This window comes from Ambystoma mexicanum, chromosome 13, assembly GCF_040938575.1.
Source record: "Ambystoma mexicanum isolate Mex_15411 chromosome 13, UKY_AmexF1_1, whole genome shotgun sequence".
NCBI lineage: Eukaryota > Metazoa > Chordata > Amphibia > Caudata > Ambystomatidae > Ambystoma > Ambystoma mexicanum.
This window is the reverse complement of record NC_090938.1, coordinates 82611165-82631060: the sequence shown is the minus strand read 5'-3', so window position 1 is coordinate 82631060 and position 19896 is coordinate 82611165. Positions and strand designations below refer to the sequence as shown.

The 19896-nt window shown below is 45.9% G+C and overlaps 1 protein-coding gene across 2 annotated transcripts in view; it reads right to left on the bottom strand.

Annotated features, from left to right (window-relative positions):
• Positions 1–19896, bottom strand: part of CTTNBP2NL (CTTNBP2 N-terminal like) — a 203058-nt gene that overhangs the window by 85229 nt on the left and 97933 nt on the right. For both annotated transcript variants that reach the window (XM_069633322.1, XM_069633323.1), the window contains exon 2: positions 10530–10637. In XM_069633322.1, coding sequence (XP_069489423.1) covers positions 10530–10628 — 99 coding nt within the window. In that variant the 5' untranslated portion in view covers positions 10629–10637. The remainder of the gene's footprint in view (positions 1–10529; positions 10638–19896) is intronic.

The following is a 19896-nucleotide window of genomic DNA, read 5'->3' as shown; positions in this document are numbered from 1 at the left end:
ACATTTCAGCATTAATTTTTAGGAGCCAGCCCACACAGTGCGTTGACAGGAATCTTGTGCCCAGATTCTGGAAGATCTTGGGTCCCGAAAGGAGCCTGCAAAGGTGGGCCTACAGCTCGGACCAAGGTACAGCAAGAAGTGTAGAGGGGGCTTGTTCTTTGTGTGTCCCATCAGTTCCACAGTTCAGGCAGGAGGCTAGCGGAGGCCAGAAAATGACCTTGGACGAGGACAAGCAGGGTGGCTGGTCGGGCACAACAGTGGTGATGAATCGCTTAGAGTGGCAGATACTCAGGAATGGCATTCCTGCGTTTGATGACCACCCCTTCTTTCCTCCTCGGTGACCCCTCTTATGGAACTGGTCTGAAGAGGAGAACTACTGTGTCCTGGGTTTCCTTGTACATCTTTGCCATTTGGGCGACAACCTTTGAAGGCCTTTGCAATATCACCGTCTAACTCCAACTAGATCTGTATATCGTCAGCATACCTTTGTAATGGGAACTGAAAAGAAACCCCAATTGACAACAACTACTGCATGTACACATTTCCAGCTCCAACACACCCCAAAAAGAAACCCAACAGAAAGTAGTCTTGAAGAGACTGTTAGTTCTCCCCACCTAGATTGCTGAAATTGCTCATTAGCAAGTGTGCCCAAAGAAACTTAAAATACACCCAATGGTCCATAACCATGCCACCAGACTTACCCTGGAATGAAAAAGCTGGGACCACATACTGATTATTCCGAGATCCCTCTCCTGGCTCCCAATGGAACAAACCATCCCCTTCAAGATTCTCTGCCTCTTTCACGAAGCCCTCCAGGATTCCAGACCAGATCACTTAAAGCACCTGTTAGGACCCTACATCAAACAAGGAATCTTGGATCCTCAAAGAGACACCTGCTCTGCACCTCAATATTCAATAAAACCTGGAAAACTAATGCATGATCAAAGCCCCCAATCCCTCGCAAGATCACTTGTAAAAGTGATCATTGAAGAGCCAGGAAAAAGCTCAACCGCCCTTCCTCATTCAAGCATTCTGGTGCATACCCGACTAATGATATCCCATGCAACCAGGATTCGCCAATATCCTTACACCCAAATGGAGAGACACCCATGTCCATCCCCTTGGGCTGCACACAATATATCTAGATTTGTGAGGTAAAGCTGATGTCCTATGTACACTAATTCTTCTACATGTTTAAATCACAAACTATCAAGAATGCTTCAGATCAACCAACGCAGCCTTAGGAAACTTGGCGAGCACCTACTGGAAAAGCCACAGAGAATCTTCCTTCTTCGTCACAACCAAACACTGGATGATAAGTGCAGCCATCTGCAGATAGTGGAAAGCGACCTCAGGTTCAATGAATTCCTCAAAATTGGGATATTCAACTGATACCAGCAAGAGACAATCAGAAAAACCTGAACCTATCTATGCCCTCTCTCAGTAATATCTACTAGACAAACTGGGCTACGGATGAACAGAATAATTTGGTCCATCTTAATTTGGTTAACGTCCTTCAAAAAGAATCGGGATGAACACTTCAATATAGGCAACGGACAAACATACAACACATCAAGAAAGGATTACAAGAGAGCCGACATGTTTTGACCCATCAGGGTTTTTCACAAGGTCAAATAATTCTTGGCTGCCCATGGTTGATGGGTGACTTGCTTATTGGTTGGACAATCCAGTCACTATCCAGAGACCAGTCGAGGAGAACAGCAGCTGAAAGTCACAGCAGTCCACCAGGGCCAGCTTCTATAGGATCGCTGAGCCACAAATACCTGTGGCTTACCGCAAAACAGTCTACTGAGCCAAGGAACCGGCTCTACTTTGCCAACAGGATTGTCCAACAAGCAAGAAAGTCACCCATCAACCATGGGCAGCCAAGAATCAATTTAGTCTTGACAAAGACCTTGATGGGTCGAAACACGTGTCGGCTGACCTACTTAATTCACTAATTAAGTCCTGTAAACGAAAAACTAGAAAATCTGTGTCTTCCTTATCAGTGCAAGCATTACATGGTCCAACCCCTTCATGCTAATACAAGGAGCAGTGGGCAACACCTCTCTCTCTCCCAGGAACTTGCTGCTAATCCAAATAACAAAACTTAAACTAAATCATATTGATAAAGACTCAGTGCTGCGCATGTTGACAGTGCCGTGCCTGTTGATTTAGCCTCGAGTGCCCACTTTTGCCTCATTACAGTAGAGTAGGTAAAATTGGGTAAATTCCCACCCCACATGACTGCCACCCCTGGGCCTTTAAACTACCCTGGGCCAGGAAGAACATGCATCCATAGAGCAAACAGATAATGCAACAAGCCCAGACCAAAAATCTTGAAGCCATTGGATGTCCCTCCCCTCCAGCAGATTTACATTTTTAGATCGCTCCACCATACACTCCTCTCACAGCCTACCCACACACATGGAAAAAAGCTGCCTACAAATGCACTGCCTAAATGGAGCAACTCCACTGCCCACTTCTGTATCAAATCCATCCACGTCATTGACTAACTAGGTGCTTGCACTCCCAAAACTAGGATCACGCCACCAACAGAGGGGGCTGGGGTACATCCGGCCTGCAATCATCAAAACAAACTGGATTTGCATCCACCTCCCTATCCATCCCAACAAACCCGAGCGAGGCTGGCTATATATATACTTTGCATGATAACTTTTAGGCCACCTGCGTGGGGCTCATGATCATCCCCTATCGTTATAACTCTACCCCCATGCTCTTTGGAGTGGCATTCTGATACTAGTGTTTTGAATGTTGTGGACAAAATCTGAAGAAAGAAGTGGAGATCGACTGAAGGTGGGAGCCTTGGCTTGCTGATTGGAAAGAGGCAACATGGGACTACCACTCGTCTGTGCGTGCAATCTAATACATTTGGAATTACAACAACTACTGCTGCACACTTCTGTTCAGAGCCGCCCATTCAGTAATTTCAGGAGACGTATAAACTGGACAACTGCTGTTCAAGAAATGGATAATCCTGGATCTTGGCCGATAAGTATGATTAAAAGTTAATCTTCTGGCAAGACTGCGTTGGAAGCAATTTCAAGCCACCATCTTACTGTAAGCACCGACGAGATGATTGGGAGAGACGGCGATGTGCAACGAGGGTGGGTTAACGAGATTACGTGCGTGGAAGGAGCTTTCTCATTGTTTACTTGCAAACTTCATTCATATATTTGACAAAATACTATTGGTACAAAAGTACAAAGCATTTACCTCATGGAAATCTAATAAAGCAACAAATTGTGTTGGATGCATACAAAGAAATAATTAAGGACGAAACGTAAATAAAGCAGGGATACCGATTAGAGTTCAAACTGCGTTTTATTTTAATATTGCCGCCTGTCTGTTCCATCACTGGAACCACTTGGAAGTCAGAGTTATAATAATCTGCAAGACCATCATGGTAATAATATGCACTCCTTAATCTTGATTAATCGCTGGTAAAGAACAATATTACTCTGTACAGATCACGCAATATTTTTTCCTCTCTGGATCTCAAGTGTTTATAGCCTTCTCAAAACCTTGTCCAATATAAATAAAAACATCAACATGGTTTGATAATTCTCAAAAAAGATGCAGGGTAGAATTACATTTTGAAATTTGCAGTAAAGTGCAACTGTAAATGGACACCATTTCAGCAGCTACTATTGAGCATTTTCCCCATGTCAATTGGGAATAGACATCTCTGAAAAGTTAGAAACCGATAAAAAGCACACATTAACCTTCAAAATAAATGTCTATGGCAAATTCTGGCTTGTGAAATTTTGCAGATTTGGAACACCTTAGGGCATAGTGTTTTCTTTATCTTCAAACGTTTGCAAAATATGGATTAGGCTCTTAACAATGTTGAATCCTTGAAGGGAAGAAACACTGGAAAAATGGGACGGGCTCCTTGGGTCGAAGGAAAAATTCTCACCAGATGTCTTCTAGCATTTGATGGTGAAGGAACGGGAATATTTTCGAATCTAATGGTGGGAAACTAGGAACTAAAATATCTATGGAAAAAGAAAAAAAATCAACTACCTTTAGGTTTAGAAGTAGGGCTGCCATTTTATTAAAAAAAACAAAATCGATCGGGCTATTTAAAATCCTCGCTGTATAGGAGCTTTAACAAAATAGATCCAAGCTACAGTGATAATTTTGTGAGAACGGTAGAGAGCTATTCAAAAGCAAATTCCACTTCTGTGATAAGATTGGGATAGAATTCAGGACACAATTCAAGAAATTATGAGCTGAGAAATTGTTGAATGAATATATATTCTACGACCTAGTTCCCCTTCAGAGAATTCTTCATAACAAAGCTTCTTTAATAAGTAGAAACTAAAATGTGCAGAGAAAGGTTTGCAGTGCCAAGATTAGTTGAACTTCTGGTTTTACTCAACGTCACAATATACCAGCACTTTGTGGGATATTTAATTAAGTAATATTGAATGAGGGCAGAACACAATAAGTATTGGACACAGAAACATGTCACTGGTAAGACCGGCGACTCCATTTGGCTGCAGTTCAGCATCTAAACAGGAGTATTCTCCCTTGGTCGGGGAGGGCAAGATCCACTGTAATATGTTCTGCATGTGTTGGATACTGGAGGTATTCTTTCGCAGTGCCTGGCAGTGTGCTTTAGTTCAGAAAGCACAGTCTATGCTGCGATACCCTTTTCCCACCTGTGCTAAGAGCATCTTTTCAACTGGCCGCAGGGAATTCATTCGTTTCATGGGGCCTTATTTTTAGGTGGGCGGTAAGGGATTACCGGCACCGGTGCCGGTAATCCCTTACCGCCCTACTACGAGTTCCCATTGCGGGTCCTCCCTTAACGCCTGGTTTTCCCCAGGCGTTCAGGACGGGACCCGCAAAGGCACTCTGGAGCTAATAACGGTACCGCAATTTGCGGTACCGTTATTGGCGCCTTCCCCATTCCCATTGAGTCCTATGGGGGCTCAAATGGGAATGGGGAAGGGCCCTGGTGAATGTGGAATTACCGGTCCCGCCAACCTTGGAATGGGTCGGTAATAGCTCCATTCACCAGGGTGGAGTCAGTAAGGTTTTGGCTAATAGCGCCATGGTTTCCTCCAACCTCGTAACGAGGCCTATGGTCTTTCTACGACCACAGGAACCTTCTACAGCGTTGGTGCGCAGGGAGGAAATATCAGACTGGTCCAAAAAAAAAAAAAAAAAAAAAAAGAAAAAAAAAATCAAACTTGTGCAAAAATGCAGTCGCTTGTAAGGCGAGACGCTTCTTGAGCATAAAGTAACACTTCAATACTGCCATCATCCAAAGTGCTACTAGCTTACTCTTCAACATCAAGGTCTTGGGTTGATTATGGCCCACTAAGATCTGCAATGGAACTCTGTACCCCGTTCTCAATGACTTCCACCATTAGCTTAAAAATGTAGCATTCCTTTCCACTTCCCATGACTCATAAGCCATCAGGACGTGAAAACATTCTAAGGCGACTCGCTTATAAAAGATGGAAAGTATCGATCAGATTCAAGATGGTTCTTCATCCGCTAAGGAGTTTTGTAGGACACTCGCTTGCTCTTAATTTAAGTTACTTACTTTAATTCCATCCTAAAAATTACACCTCCATCTTAACCAATCAAACAGGATGTCTGGTTAGCACCAGGGCAAAAAATAACAAAACAGCAGCAAAACTTCACAGCTTCTAGAAATCTTCAGGCAAAGCCGCAGTCCTTGAATCTGAAAGGCAGGCACACTGATAGTGTTCTCTTACCAGCCACTTTCGTCGTAAAGGTATACCCAAAAACATCTGGGAAAGGCTTAAAGAAATGGCAAGAAGAGTTTATTATAGAACGTGCGACAGTGGTGTCACTTCAGGTTCCAAGGGCAGCTGTAATTCATTCTCCATGTAGGGTCGACGTTCGGTTATGTCCTACCTGAACACGTCGGAGGATCCGATGCAAAGCTACAACGCGGTCAATTCGCGACAAGCCAATATGCTCAATATAGGAACACATACAAAAGGGGGTGAATTCCACTTGAGAAAGAAACAAAGGCCTGTTCAAAACTGATCAAAACACACTATTGAACTGCTCAACTCACCCGGCCTCAATTATTCTGAGAGTAGGACAAGAGCGCGTGCAACAGTATTGCAGATGGAAATGAGCAATCAAAAACAAATCCATCTCCAATTGTGTTTGTGGGATTAATACCACAGTCAAAAAATATTAGGCCATCAAAAACAGGTGTTCAATATTAGGAAGAAAACCAAGACGCACAAAGACTGTCCAGTCTATGGCGTCCTTTGATCGAGTGTGCAATTTCACATGGGCGCGAGGAATTTCTGCCACAAAGTTTGTAAATCCTTAACATGCCACTAAACTTAAACATTCTGGTCAAGTACCCACTCTTTTTGCATCAGTGAATTCTGCAATCAAACCTGCTAAAAGCACAGCTAGTTTCACCCGTGCTCCAGCCAACCTCTGGTTCATATTCTGAAAATCTATCAGTGAGCTAATCCAGCATGAGTACACACCGACTGCAGGAACATTTAATCAGCACCACAACCTGTGCCTCATCCAGCATGTGTCACCGGGAGATCCCAGGCAGGCCGCCTGGGACAAGACTGGCTGCCAGCCAGCTCCAAAAAGGCTACAGTGATTTCACCTGCGTTGCCATGGTTTCCAGTGTTATTATGCCTCAGAGCAAATACCATGGGGCTTAGTGCACTGCAATAAAAACTGTGTTCAACAAAGCAGCAAGTTAAGCAGTGTTCCTGTACTTCAGTACCTTGCAGATTCGCGCCCAGGCAAACTAAATACACAAAGAAAGGCTACACAACACCAGGACAATAATTACAAAAACAGCACTTGGACACCAGGTTAAGAAGTGTCATCCATGGTGTTTTCATACATAAGGCACTGAACACCTGGAAATGGGAGACGGTCATGAATTAGGGAGCACTTCTGTCTGTGTGTGAGCTACAATAGCTCCCCAAAAGGGCACGTCTTCCTAAAAGTGACACTATTTGGTCAGCCACTTATGGAGGGGGTTTAGCTTTTTAAATTGATGGGTTGTGGGTAAAGAAATGCGATCCTCGTTTCTCGAACTGGAACAGTGGAACTGCTTTTCTAACCCCAGGGCTGGCACTTGAATACAGCATGTGTGTTTCCGGGCAAACCACGACCCGTCTCTGCCCCTAATTATGGAAAGGTGTGAATGGTGTCGAACCGCGTGCACACACCATTCTCTAAATAAGCGGCCCTGTGGCAGGAATAAAGCGCCTATGACTCTACTAATTAGGAAGAATAGCTACTGGCCCAGCCCATTGTGGCCTCAATTAGTTGCGCCAGTTGCTTCCATCATCTCCAGGGCTCTGCAAATCTATTAACAGACATTTCCCCCCTTTCCCTGTTTTTTTGGCCTCATCCATTTGGTTTATGCGGACCGTTTTTGGCAAGCAAGTTCTTTTTTTCCTCCAAACCGCTTTCCCTGCCACTCACTTTATGGGCAAATGTCCTAGCGGGCAAAGGTCCTAGCCGGCAAAGGTATTGTGGGTGGAGAGGGTGGGGCGGGGTATAATGGGAGTCATAGTCTAAAACACTGAACATCACAACCATGGAACACACCCGCAACACTGACTTTGAACCTATGCAATCTTGTTAAAAAAAAAATCTGTTCTTAGGCTGTATCCAAGTAAATGTACTGTAACAGCGCCTTGATGCCTTATGGCCGTGTGTGCGCTTAATTCAAATAAATAAAATAAATTGCGGAGAACCACAGGTTGCAGACTCTGGGATCTTTGCATACTAAAGTATCAAGAGAAACTCAATTGTCATCTCCACGTGGAAATATAGTCGCTCCAAAGGCAGCTAGACTTCCATATATTTTATTTTATAGACAAGGTTTATTTAAGTATTCAGATTTCCTTTATGCGCCAAACTGGAGCCAAGGTACAACCTAGAGCTTAATTTCTGTACTGGGCGTAGACCAGGCCGCCGGCACTGGTCCTCTATAGGATAGCCACTGTGTCGGCTGCCACGCACGCTTTATTTATAATCTCAAGCTCGTACCAGGTCTGGTGGAAAACATTTTTACAGTAGAATAAAAAGATACTTGTACAAAGTTTATCGCCAAGGTCAATAATAGAACTCTGTTATCAGGGAGCGCGTGAACAGCCAAGAATGCGCACTCGCAACAGGCGTTGCCAATCACAGACAGCACAAAAGAACACAGCGCCTACCAAACAAGTGGTACAACAAGATGATGAATTATGTGGGGGCTTCGGTCACACAAGGGGGTCCTCAATATTTTTTTGCAAATGAAACCTATATAGGCTATTGATACAACCATGCACACAGCAACGGGGCTGGGTCGTGTGGCGACTGGATTTATTTAGTGGGCTACATTGCCATAGTCAAATAATCACATTCATAAAGCAAAAGATTAATGGAACAAGACAGCCGGTTTGCAGGGAGCAGAGTGAATTTACGGCGCATGGGGGAGCCTGTGGTAAGAAAGCGGTGGTAAAAGTAACTAACACACACACACACACACACACACACCCCCGCCCCGCCCCCCACCCCACCCCTCCCCTCCCCTCCCCTCCCCTCCCCTCCTCTCCTCTCCTCTCCCCCCCTGTGTAAGTCAACTGTGGTACTGTTCTACTCTAAGCCTGGACCATTCCACCAGTGGCATTACCAGGAATCAAATTTAAGAGGGTCACAGAAAGGGCCAAGGACAAAAGTAGGGGGGCACAGACACAAGTGGGTGGGGGGCTATGAAAGGTAATGTGTGACATCACAAGCACTCCTGCAGAGAGGCTTTTGTGCACACCAACTACCAACACCCCACTGCACCTCCCCTCACCATCAGAATGCGGGCACGAAACCATTCAGTGACTAATGGCCCATCATTAGCAGTTTTGTGTGCTACATTCTGATGGGAGGGCCTGCAAGCTGCTCTGCACACTATGGAGGTCGCTGTGCAGAAGCCAGGCAGGAACACCTGAGAAGTGGCTCGTGCTCATGTTCATAGGGATGCCAGAATGCATCCCAAGATCACTACTAGCTTTGAGACAAAAGGAGAGTATTTGCGTGTGACATGCTGACATTTGCTTTAGCGAGTGCCACAAATAACACCACGAAGAGAGAACACAGTCACTGCTCGCCTTAGGTATGGGGGGGAGAGGGGGAGGAGCCCAGGATTTCAAATGGTGGGGCCGGCCTCCCCCACCCCCCCCCTTAACTCTCCCCTAGCGACGCCACTGCATTCCACTACCCTATCCTTAGCCAACAATGCCAAGAAGTCAGTTTCAAAACCAAGGCACCGACAAACTGTTGCAGGTTCACCTGGCTCCTTTCGTCAGGGAGTTGGCACTGGCCCTGTGACCCGGAAACATTAACTAAAAGACAGGCGGTACAGGGACACAGCGGTAGGTGTGACGCACACCTCTTTGTGCACTGGTTATGCAGAAGCGGAAACGGGACACTACTTAAATGAGTAGCTAAAGAGTTGCAAAGGAAAAGGGCTCCGACTGCATTTGATTTTGACCTGTGCAGTTACATTAACACTAGTATTAGGGAGTATCGCACTCACAAAATCACTGAAGTCTGGCTCGCACACCAAAGAAACATTTGCTCAAGGCTGTAATGTATGTTTTTGTCGAGGAAAGAAAACGGTTGTGTTGTTCTGCTCCCCCCACCGCCTCAATGCTTAGTGCTCCTTACAGTGCTGAACAAGTTGTAAGAACAGTCACCTCCATGTATGCAAGTGCTTAACAAACAATGTTTTTCAACCCAAGAGGGCTTGCCGAAACTTCACTTTTTAGTTTCAGATGTTAGGTGTGCTTAGGTGTGCTTAAGCACCCCACCCAGAAGGCAAAATGACTGCGTTGGAGTAGAGATATGAGAGCGGTGGGTTGTGAGGAGTGCCACACAGCTTGTGGTGTTTGGCCATGTACCCACCCAACGGCTTCCATGGCCATGCTAAAGCCCTCTGGCCATTACCGCATTACTTGCTCCTCCCCTCCAAAAACATACCCTCCTGGGATCTCTTCCGCTAGATCTATCAAGTAGCAACATCAAACTGTGCTGTATGGGGCATGACACCATTATTTCTAAGCTCTTTTCTCAGAGTTAATGACTTAATTTCAGCTGGAAATGGGCTACTGGGGTTATACAAATGTCCAACCAATTGCCCCGTCAGTCGCTTGATATATTAGGAACGTGTGTCCTGGCATCTATTCCTACACTGAATTCCAGTTAAAAATAAACATTGGCAAAACCACACAATTTGGCTTGTTTATAGGTTTTAGATGGGTATTTGTAGACCATCTTGTGTCCATTTACTCCCACCATTTTCCGGCTGGTAGCATCTTATAGGCGGGCAGTACCATCTTCCAATTGCCTCTTAATCTTGTGAAACTTCTAAACAGCCACTGTAAGCAAGGTTAGACCAATGGAAAACTGTCTCCAAAAAGGAAGGCACACTTATGCAGAACATTGTTTTTTGGGGAGGGAGGAGGGGTTGGCTTGGGCCAGCCTACCTTTAGCGCTTCGATGACGACGTCCCTCGCTTCTAGCTCGCCTTCCAGAACGCTGAAGAGCATCAAGAGTTCCCGCTTGCTCAGCTTCTCCAGGTTCATTCTGAAGACCTGAAATCAAGATGGGAGAGCAGCGGTTAAACGGCGTAGCAGGGGTACGTTAAAAATCAGAGCTCGTTTTAGGACATCTGCATGGAGCAACAGTGAGCTACATAGAAACTAAGTAACTTCAGAGGCTGTCTCGGGACATCTGCATGGAGCAACGGTGAGCTACATAGCAACTAAGTATCTTCAGAGGCTGTCTCGGGACATCTGCATGGAGCAACGGTGAGCTACATAGCAACTACGTGACTTCAGAGGCTGTCTCGGGACATCTGCATGGAGCAACAGTGAGCTACATAGCAACTAAGTAACTTCAGAGGCTGCCTCGGGACATCTGCATGGAGCAACAGTGAGCTACATAGCAACTAAGTAACTGCAGGGGCTTTCTCGGGACATCTGCATGGCGCAACAGTGAGCTACATAGCAACTAAGTAACTGCAGGGGCTGTCTCGGGACATCTGCATGGAGCAACAGTGAGCTACATAGCAACTAAGTAACTTCAGAGGCTGCCTCGGGACATCTGCATGGAGCAACAGTGAGCTACACAGCAACTAAGTAACTTCAGAGGCTGCCTCGGGACATCTGCATGGAGCAACAGTGAGCTACATAGCAACTAAGTAACTTCAGAGGCTGCCTCGGGACATCTGCATGGAGCAACAGTGAGCTCCATAGCAACTAAGTAACTTCAGAGGGTGCCTCACCAACCAAGAGAATCATTTAAAATTAAACACAAAAAACAAAAAAGACAAAACATTGAGTCGTTATTTTGAAACCAGTGAAACATGCATGGAATAATCCGTTCAATCGCCTTGGATTTAGTGTAAAATAGAGCAATATTAGGCGAGAAAGTAAACTATGCATCATGCTATGCTCACTGTGGGACATATTCTGGAGTCCCAGCACACTCCCAGCACCTCTTCATCTTGTCCACCCTTGCTAGTGTCCTCACCTTCCCTGGCCGGCTCACTGTGGGAAACATTCTGGAGTCCCAGCACACTCCCAGCACCTCTTCATCTTGTCCACCCTTGCTAGTGTCCTCACCTTCCCTGGCCGGCTCACTGTGGGACACATTCTAGAGTCCCAACACACTCCCAGCACCACTTCATCTTGTCCACCCTTGCTAGTGTCCTCACCTTCTCTGGCCGGCTCACTGTGGGACACATTCTGGAGTCCCAGCACACTCCCAGCACCTCTTCATCTTGTCCACCCTTGCTAGTGTCCTCACCTTCTCTGGCCGGCTCACTGTGGGACACATTCTGGAGACCCAGCACACTCCAAGCACCTCTTCATCTTGTTCACCCTTGCTAGTGTCCTCACCTTCTCTGGCCGGCTCACTGTGGGACACATTCTGGAGTCCCAGCACACTCCCAGCACCTCTTCATCTTGTCCACCCTTGCTAGTGTCCTCACCTTCCCTGGCCGGCTCACTGTGGGACACATTCTAGAGTCCCAACACACTCCCAGCACCACTTCATCTTGTCCACCCTTGCTAGCGTCCTCACCTTCTCTGGCCGGCTAATGGCCCGGTCCCCTTTGCTCAGTCCCCAACACTACTCCTTAGTTCACTAACTATCAAAAGGTGCTCAGCTAACAGACACATTTTACATTGTCCTTTATTTTTTAAAATTTGATTTAGCACTTTTTAGGCGCGTCTACAGCACAAACTGTTTGCGAAGCACCACTACAACATTTGCCCAGCCACAGTTTTAGTCTTGAATCTGGTTGCAAAGCCAGGGTCCAGGGCCTGCAGAGGGGCCCTTCTGCAGGGGGCCAAAGTGAAAGCACATTTTGACCAAAAAAATTAATAAAATAAGAACTTACACCATTTATGACGATTAGGAAGTGGTTCATCACCTAACCAGAAAGTGGGAGTAGTCAAAATCGTGTGAACAAGGAAAATAAAAAAAAATAAAATTAAAAAAAAAGTACACAAGTTTGGAATAAAAACTTTAATGGCTGGGGATACACACACTAAGCCTCAGGATGACAACGAGCAGTGTGTGCAGAACGTGGGCCTCAAAATACGCGGCCAAAGTTTGAGAGGACAGTTGCACTCTGCCCGGTTGTGGTCATCGAGTAGTCACTCTACGCCCCACGCCCACTCCTGAGCCCCGGTGACTCTGTCAAACTAATAACTACTTGCCGCGCTTCTACACCAAAACCTGTCATTTCGTGGGAGGCAAGTCATAGGTTGCTACTATACACTTCGAGGTAAAGGAAAGAACCCAAAATAAAAATAATCAATGAAAAGAAAGTTTCTAATATGGAAAACAATTCTGTCTACACATGATGTATGAAAAGCCAAATCAATTTTGAAAACTAATTCGCAGAGCCCACCCTTTCTCCAGCCCTTGTGCACTTGGTAAATATCACTTTCTCGGAGATATGACTGCAAATGTGTTAACAAGCTGAGTATTATTCAAGTATTGTATATATTAAGACGAATTGGAGGACTTTGCACGACACTAAAGTACAAGCAGTCGCCTGTTGGCTACAACAGGTCATGGGTTTTTTGGAAATGTTTCGTGGCCATAACCTGTATGACATGTTTCGGCGCTGCAGCAAATTAGTAATTATGGGGTAATGGGCAAATTAGGGGAGTGCCAATTGAAATAAAGACGGGTTTGTGTAGCAGCTACAGGATGCAGAAGAGACTATCCAATCTTAAGGTGGACAGTGAGGGGTGTTCGAAGCAGCGATGCAGTGTCCGAGGCGCGGACTGTCCAGGCATTACTAGTCGATTAAGAGGTCTACTCTACAGTGTTGGGTAGACGATATGGGCAACTCATCAAGCCTTCTGCAGGTTTGGTTTAATGTTGATTATAAGTTACAATCCTTTCATGAAGTTAGTCTACATTTTTTAATTCCCTACAGATAAGGGGTGTATAAGCCACTTTTACGCCCTAAAAATAGGCAAATCCTACCAAAAATAAAAATAGGGAGTAAAATAGGAAACAGTCACATTTGAGCCAGTCTCCCTGGTTTTTTCCACAAAGCTCTATGGTTAGGTTTGGGCAAGTGGGGCATGTTGTGCTCCAGGAAGAAAGGAATATCGCTGCATGATATGAAGAGGTAAAAATGTATCTTTTTATATGTATGCATGCATAAGTAGGTGCAAAGAAAAATGTATTACAAACATTTCTATTTTGCAGTTAACACACTCACTTTTTAAATGTTTCTAGCCCCTAACAGATCATTTTACTCAAAACTAAAACGGGGAGTAAAACACACCCCATTTCAAAATCGTCCTACAGCACGCAGCACCACTATCTCATCACTCTGAATCACTACGAACAGGAGGGCAAGAGTGTAAATACCCAAGCCCGGGCGATTGAGGCGACCACCGCCACAATGAAGATCCTTCGGCTTGTCAGATGCCAAAGGCTTATTGGAAGCCACCCTTTGGCGTCTGGCTGGCCAGTGGTCCGTCTGTACCCATTATTTAACGTTTAAGGGGAAGTACCTTTTTAATTTGGGGCATGTTTAACAAAAACACAAACATTAAACAAAACATACATTCATTCTACAGCATAGATATTCCGAATTGTGGACATTTTTAATTTCAGCTATCGATCAAAGAAACAGAAACAGCAAACTTAAGTTGCAAAGATTAAGATGGGGTTCTGCATCATGTCTTTGCCACCTAACCTAGATGGACTCTGCATGGTTTAATGTTGCCACCCTTTAAGATGGGGTTATGTATCATGTCAGTGCCACCAAACCTAGAATAACTCTGCATTGTTTAATGGTGCCACCCTTTAAGATGGGGTTATGTATCATGTCAGTGCCACCCAACCTAGAATAACTCTGCATTGTTTAATGGTGCCACCCTTTAAGATGGGGTTATGTATCATGTCAGTGCCACCCAACCTAGAATAACTCTGCATTGTTTAATGGTGCCACCCTTTAAGATGGGGTTATGTATCATGTCAGTGCCACCCAACCTAGAATAACTCTGCATTGTTTAATGGTGCCACCCTTTAAGATGGGGTTATGTATCATGTCAGTGCCACCTAACCTAGATGGACTCTGCATTGTTTAATGGTGCCACCCTTTAAGATGGGGTTATGTATCATGTCAGTGCCACCAAACCTAGTAGGACTGCATTGTATAATGTTGCCACAGTTTACGATGGGACTATGCATCACGTCTGTGCCACCTACACTGTCCATAGGCATTGTATATTACATCCGCCCCTCCAACTGGATCAGGCACACTGTAAAGCTTTGCCATCACTTATTGTCACCAAGCCTGTTTTTCACAAGCTCTTATGTAACCAAGTAAGCCTTCTTTACAATGCAAATAAATAAATATATGGATTCGCAAAGGTTTGCAATGGGGCAATTTAGGAGAGGGCCGCTTGCATCACAGTTTTGAACCTCTTGCTTACACCGGATCTACAATGCCCAAAGCTGAAGCTACTCTGAAAATATTTGAAGTAAACCTACAAATCAGTGGCAAGAAAAGGTCGGACTCTTGCTCTTTGTTCTCCAAGAAAAGCTTAAGTTGAAGGGACTTTATTTTGGGCTGCAAACCCCGAAATGCATCCACAAAAGCGACGATGACTGCCACCCGCATACACTGCTTATGACGGCATAAATGACATGGGCATTCCCACAAGATCCAGATGGGGAAAATCAGCCTCCCAGAGTGATTGTTGTCAGTTCACTTTCCAGGAAGTTTCTCGTTCGGGTTTTAGATTCACCCATTCAGGGAGTTTTGCTCTACATTCCCACAACGCTGCGATCGGCAAATTGAATGGAAAAGTTTTAGTTCAAATGTTTCCAGACAGGAGCTGAATCAAGTTGCGGCCAAGCATAGATGCAGGTGATTTGACCGAATCCATGTTTTCGGAAGATGAAGTGAACAATTTTTTTTATATTGCGGGGGGAGACCCCTGCAGCCCCCTTCCTTCCCCCTACCTTTATTAATATCCCTTACCCCACATATTTGTTTTTAAACCATTTTCTTTTTGTCAAAAAAATAAAAACAATTCAGTCACTTCTCCTCAAAAACATTGATTTCGATCACTTCTACAGTATCGCCAAGCAAAGCCTTTGCGTTTTCTCCAGACTGGCTTTAACCAATCACAAGGCTTATTAGAAAGGTCCACTCACAAATCATTAATAGGATTTTGGCTACATTTGAAATAAATCCTTTACTGGTCTGCACCTAAGCACATGCATTTGTGACCGGCGCCCTGCTCCTCACAAATGTTTGGTGCAAATCTGCCAGCGGAGTAGGGGAGAGCAAAATTTGCCTGCACAATTTAGGAGACACCGCTATAATGGTGCCCTCTCTCACTTGTTAGGATTTTAGGACACTTTCCAAAACAAAATCTGAGAAGGGTCATATTGTTTTTAGAACGTTTTGGGACGATTTCACCTTTGACAAAGTGAGAAGCCGCTAAGAGCTTGCTCTTCGTATGGGCTATTCTACTTGCCCATAGTCGCAGGCTCGCTGTCACCTTCATTGTGACGCGCTTTACAAGAAGTGTGTCCAGGTCACACCTAAATCAGATACTTTGCCAAGACAACTAAAAACCATAGGCCTGCCTTTCGCCAGCTCTCTTGTTCAGTTGGACATTTCTTTTTCATTTGAATTTTTGTTCATCGCTGGCCTTACTCAGAGGGTCTCGGAGGACCTTACACGGTTGAAAGATCCAAAAAGGTGGGTGATGAAATAGAAGTGACAGGATAGGATCGAAAGACGAGGAAAAAAACAAGGTAGCGGGGGAGAAGGAGGGGGCAGGGTTACGTGGGTAAGCTGGTACGTTTTGAGACTCATTCGGAAGTGGTGACTGAAGATGCCCCACGGATATGAACCTGCAGGGTGGTCCATGCTCTGCGTGCCCATGGGGAAAATGCTCGCTTCAGCATGCATGCATGCTAGTTTGCATAGTGGAATGTGTTGGAGATGCTGGCTGGCTCGTCTGCTGTTTGGGTGGGTGATGGGTTTGAGTTTCTTAATGAATGTGCTAATGGTTTGCTTACATATTTGGCTCAGGAGGATAGCTCGGGGGCAACGTGCTCGCCCTGGCAGAAAGACGACACAGAGCAACACAGGTTCGATCCCCGGGTCCTCGCTTAGAAACCTGCGGTTATTAAGCGTGTTATAAATAACCAATTACAGTATCAGTTCTGGTGAAGATTTATTTTCTGAAGGGAAGCTTGTGCTACTCTTTGCAACACAGTTTCATCCATTCACTTTTAAAGTAAAGAAAGAAATGTATCCTGCATATCATTTTGTTCCTGGCCATCATCTGTGGGTTTTTATTTCACTCCAAAAAAGTCAACATGGTTCAAAATACAATTTAATAACAAAGAGCATTTAAGGATCCGGCAAGGGGCGGTGTTTAATAGAACGGCTAAGCTTGTCAATTCACATTGATCTCCTGGGGCGCGGGGAGTACATTAATACAGAGGCTACAGCTTGTTCAGAAAGCAATGATTAGATGCACCTCAATATCCAGGTCTAGACGCAAACACAGCACTGTCTGATCGGTCAATGGAGCCATCGGCAAGCAGACAAAAGCTCAGCTTAGTCTGGGGCCGGCCGGCAGCAGATGGACAAGATCTGATTCAGTCAGTCAGTCATTCATCGACATGACCTCATGTCCCAGGACTGGATCTGCATGTTTTACGATAACCCAGACAGGTGACATCCATAACACGCGGCGCTTCAGGGCGAAGGCGGGAAGATCATAAACCACAGATATTGCATTAAATACGAATCAACCCTGCAGCTGAACATGTACCAGAAATCCAATTTAGTTGGAATTTACATACGCCGTCAGTGTGGTGTCCACGGGGGAAGCTTTTGATGGCGGCCGGTCACGGTCCCAATTGGAAACCGGCTCGGCCCGGAGGGCAACTCTTTGTTTTGGTCTCCCTTTGTGCGCCAGGATCGTGTTGCAGAGGAGTGCTGGGTCATTGTAACCAGCTGCACAATATTTACTCGGAATAATGAAAACCTGCATTGCTTCTGGGTTAGCCGAGATGATCACTTTTCAACTGACTGGTCCTCCACCTGCCGCGACACTTTGCGGACTCATTTATCCCGGGCCAAAACGCCCTGATGTTACAACTCGACATTTCATTGAAAACTGCCACACTCCGGTTCACCAATTTAAATAGCGCCCAGTTGCCTGCGTGCTTGCGCGTGCTTTACAAATGTAAAAGTAAATAAACAATCTCAAAAGGTTTCGGATATTTCAGTGCCAGTGGGAAGTGGCGAGATCTCTGCATATTGAAAGCGACCAGGAAGAGACGCCATTTTAAATCCCTTCCAGACAGGCAAACAGCAGAACTGTGCAGCTTTACCAGCAACTCGCAAGCCAACGACCTGGCCAATGCACCCTAGCCCGATAGGAACAGCAAGGCCACCGACACAAACGCCTCAGGCACAGTACATGGGGAAACCCGGAACTGCAGGTATCAACACAACAGCAAAGCCATCTTGCATTTTCTCTCTCTCTAACCTTACACACCACCACAGTGCCACCAACAGAGGCGCCGAGCAAGCAGGTACTCCTCTCCCCCCGCTCCCCTTCCAGAAAGGCCATCTGTGGAGGAGTCCCAATACTTTCAATGGGGCTCGTTTTGGGCACCGGGGAAATCCCTTGCCTCTGCCCTTGGGAGAGGTGCGGTGGGCCGGGAGAGGTGCGGTGGGCCGGGAGATACCCCTATAGCTCAACCAGGCCCAGCATTGTGGCATTGGTGATCACGCCTGAAAAGGAGGTAAGGAGGTTCCAGGGATTTGAAATTCCTTAGGTGTAAACGTCTCTTTTCGCATCATGAAGGCAGCACAACGGTGACAAGAGAAAATGGCTGCCCACCAAAAACACACCAAAAAGGTACATGGCAAAGATTCCAAATGGCAAACAGGCACCGAGTCCCAACTACAGAGCCTCAATCCCAATTAAATTGCTGCAGGTAACCACCTGACCATCCCAGCAAATCAGGGATTAGAGACCTAGCCCATGCAGCAGAATAGATGTTAGGTTATACAGTCTGGAAGAAGGGGCGCAGGACTGCAGACACCAGAGACTGTGGAAAGAGCAGGTGCGACGGTAAGATCAAACGGGTCTAGGCAGGGCCTGGAACTTCTGCACAGAGCGGAGCATCTTAACCATGTGTGGTGAGAAGAGAACAGGGTGGCGGATAGAGTCACTGGGGGTTGGGGTCACCAATGTCACAATGCTGGGCCTGGATTAGTATACGCTGGACCAATCCACTGCTCCCAAGGGCAAAGTGGATCCCCACTTGGGATTTGGACAAAATGTCCCCATCCCAATGAGAAAACAAGGATTTACCGCACACCGAGGCTGGCGGAGTTCCCTGTACTGCGGTTGCTGTACAAGGAACAACAGAAGGATTGTTATGCAAGAGTGGAGGGTCGCACAGCAGAATCAAATACAAAACTATGAAAACCAAGATGGCAGGAGAACAAAGATGGCTCGGTCTGTGCGTCTGCCGATGACTTACAGGTGAATGGAATCGTCAACTGCAGCCACACCAATCGTATGCTGAATCAATCACCTTAAACATTTGCAAGGTCTCTCACATGGGATGGCCCCGGGAATTCTGGGAGTGGTGTGGGAGGACATGGAGCGGTGGGGGTGCACTGAATTTGAGGCAGTAAGAGGAGGCAAAGCTGGAGGAGTAGGAAGGATGACAGAAGACGGAGGTAGAAGCAGAAGGAGGTTGCAGGTGAATTGGAAGAGGATGGAGGAGAGGACATGATCAGGAAGGTTGGAGGAGTAATGGAAGAGGGGGGGTTGTTGGAATGAAACATCAGGATGGGGTGGAGTAGAGGGCAGGATCACGGAGGAGTTATTGAAGAGTGGGGATATATTGGAGAAAGCAAGGAGGTTGGAATGAGACATCAGGAGGAGGGTGAAGGAGATCTTGGCGAGAGAGAGAGAGAAAGGAAGCAGAGGGTGTTTAGAACAAACACTGCATGAAAGCTGGGGAGGATCAGAGGGGGGGGGGGCAAGGCAATGCACACAATAGCTGATTCCACATTTCTGGCTGTGACTGAAGCCGAGCCGTGGGACATATTGGTTTCAAACCTTTGCGAGGACATCGCGTCGGATTGCATTCATGATCCCTTTGTGATCTGGTGAAAATCCGACAGCAACCATACGTGTAACACCCACTATTGCAAAGAAAATAGCAATAATAGCGCAGCCAACATCTTGCAAAGTGTCACGGAGCAGTGCCGCGCTACGGCTGAAGGCTTCTACAGCTGTGCCACTGCTACGTGCA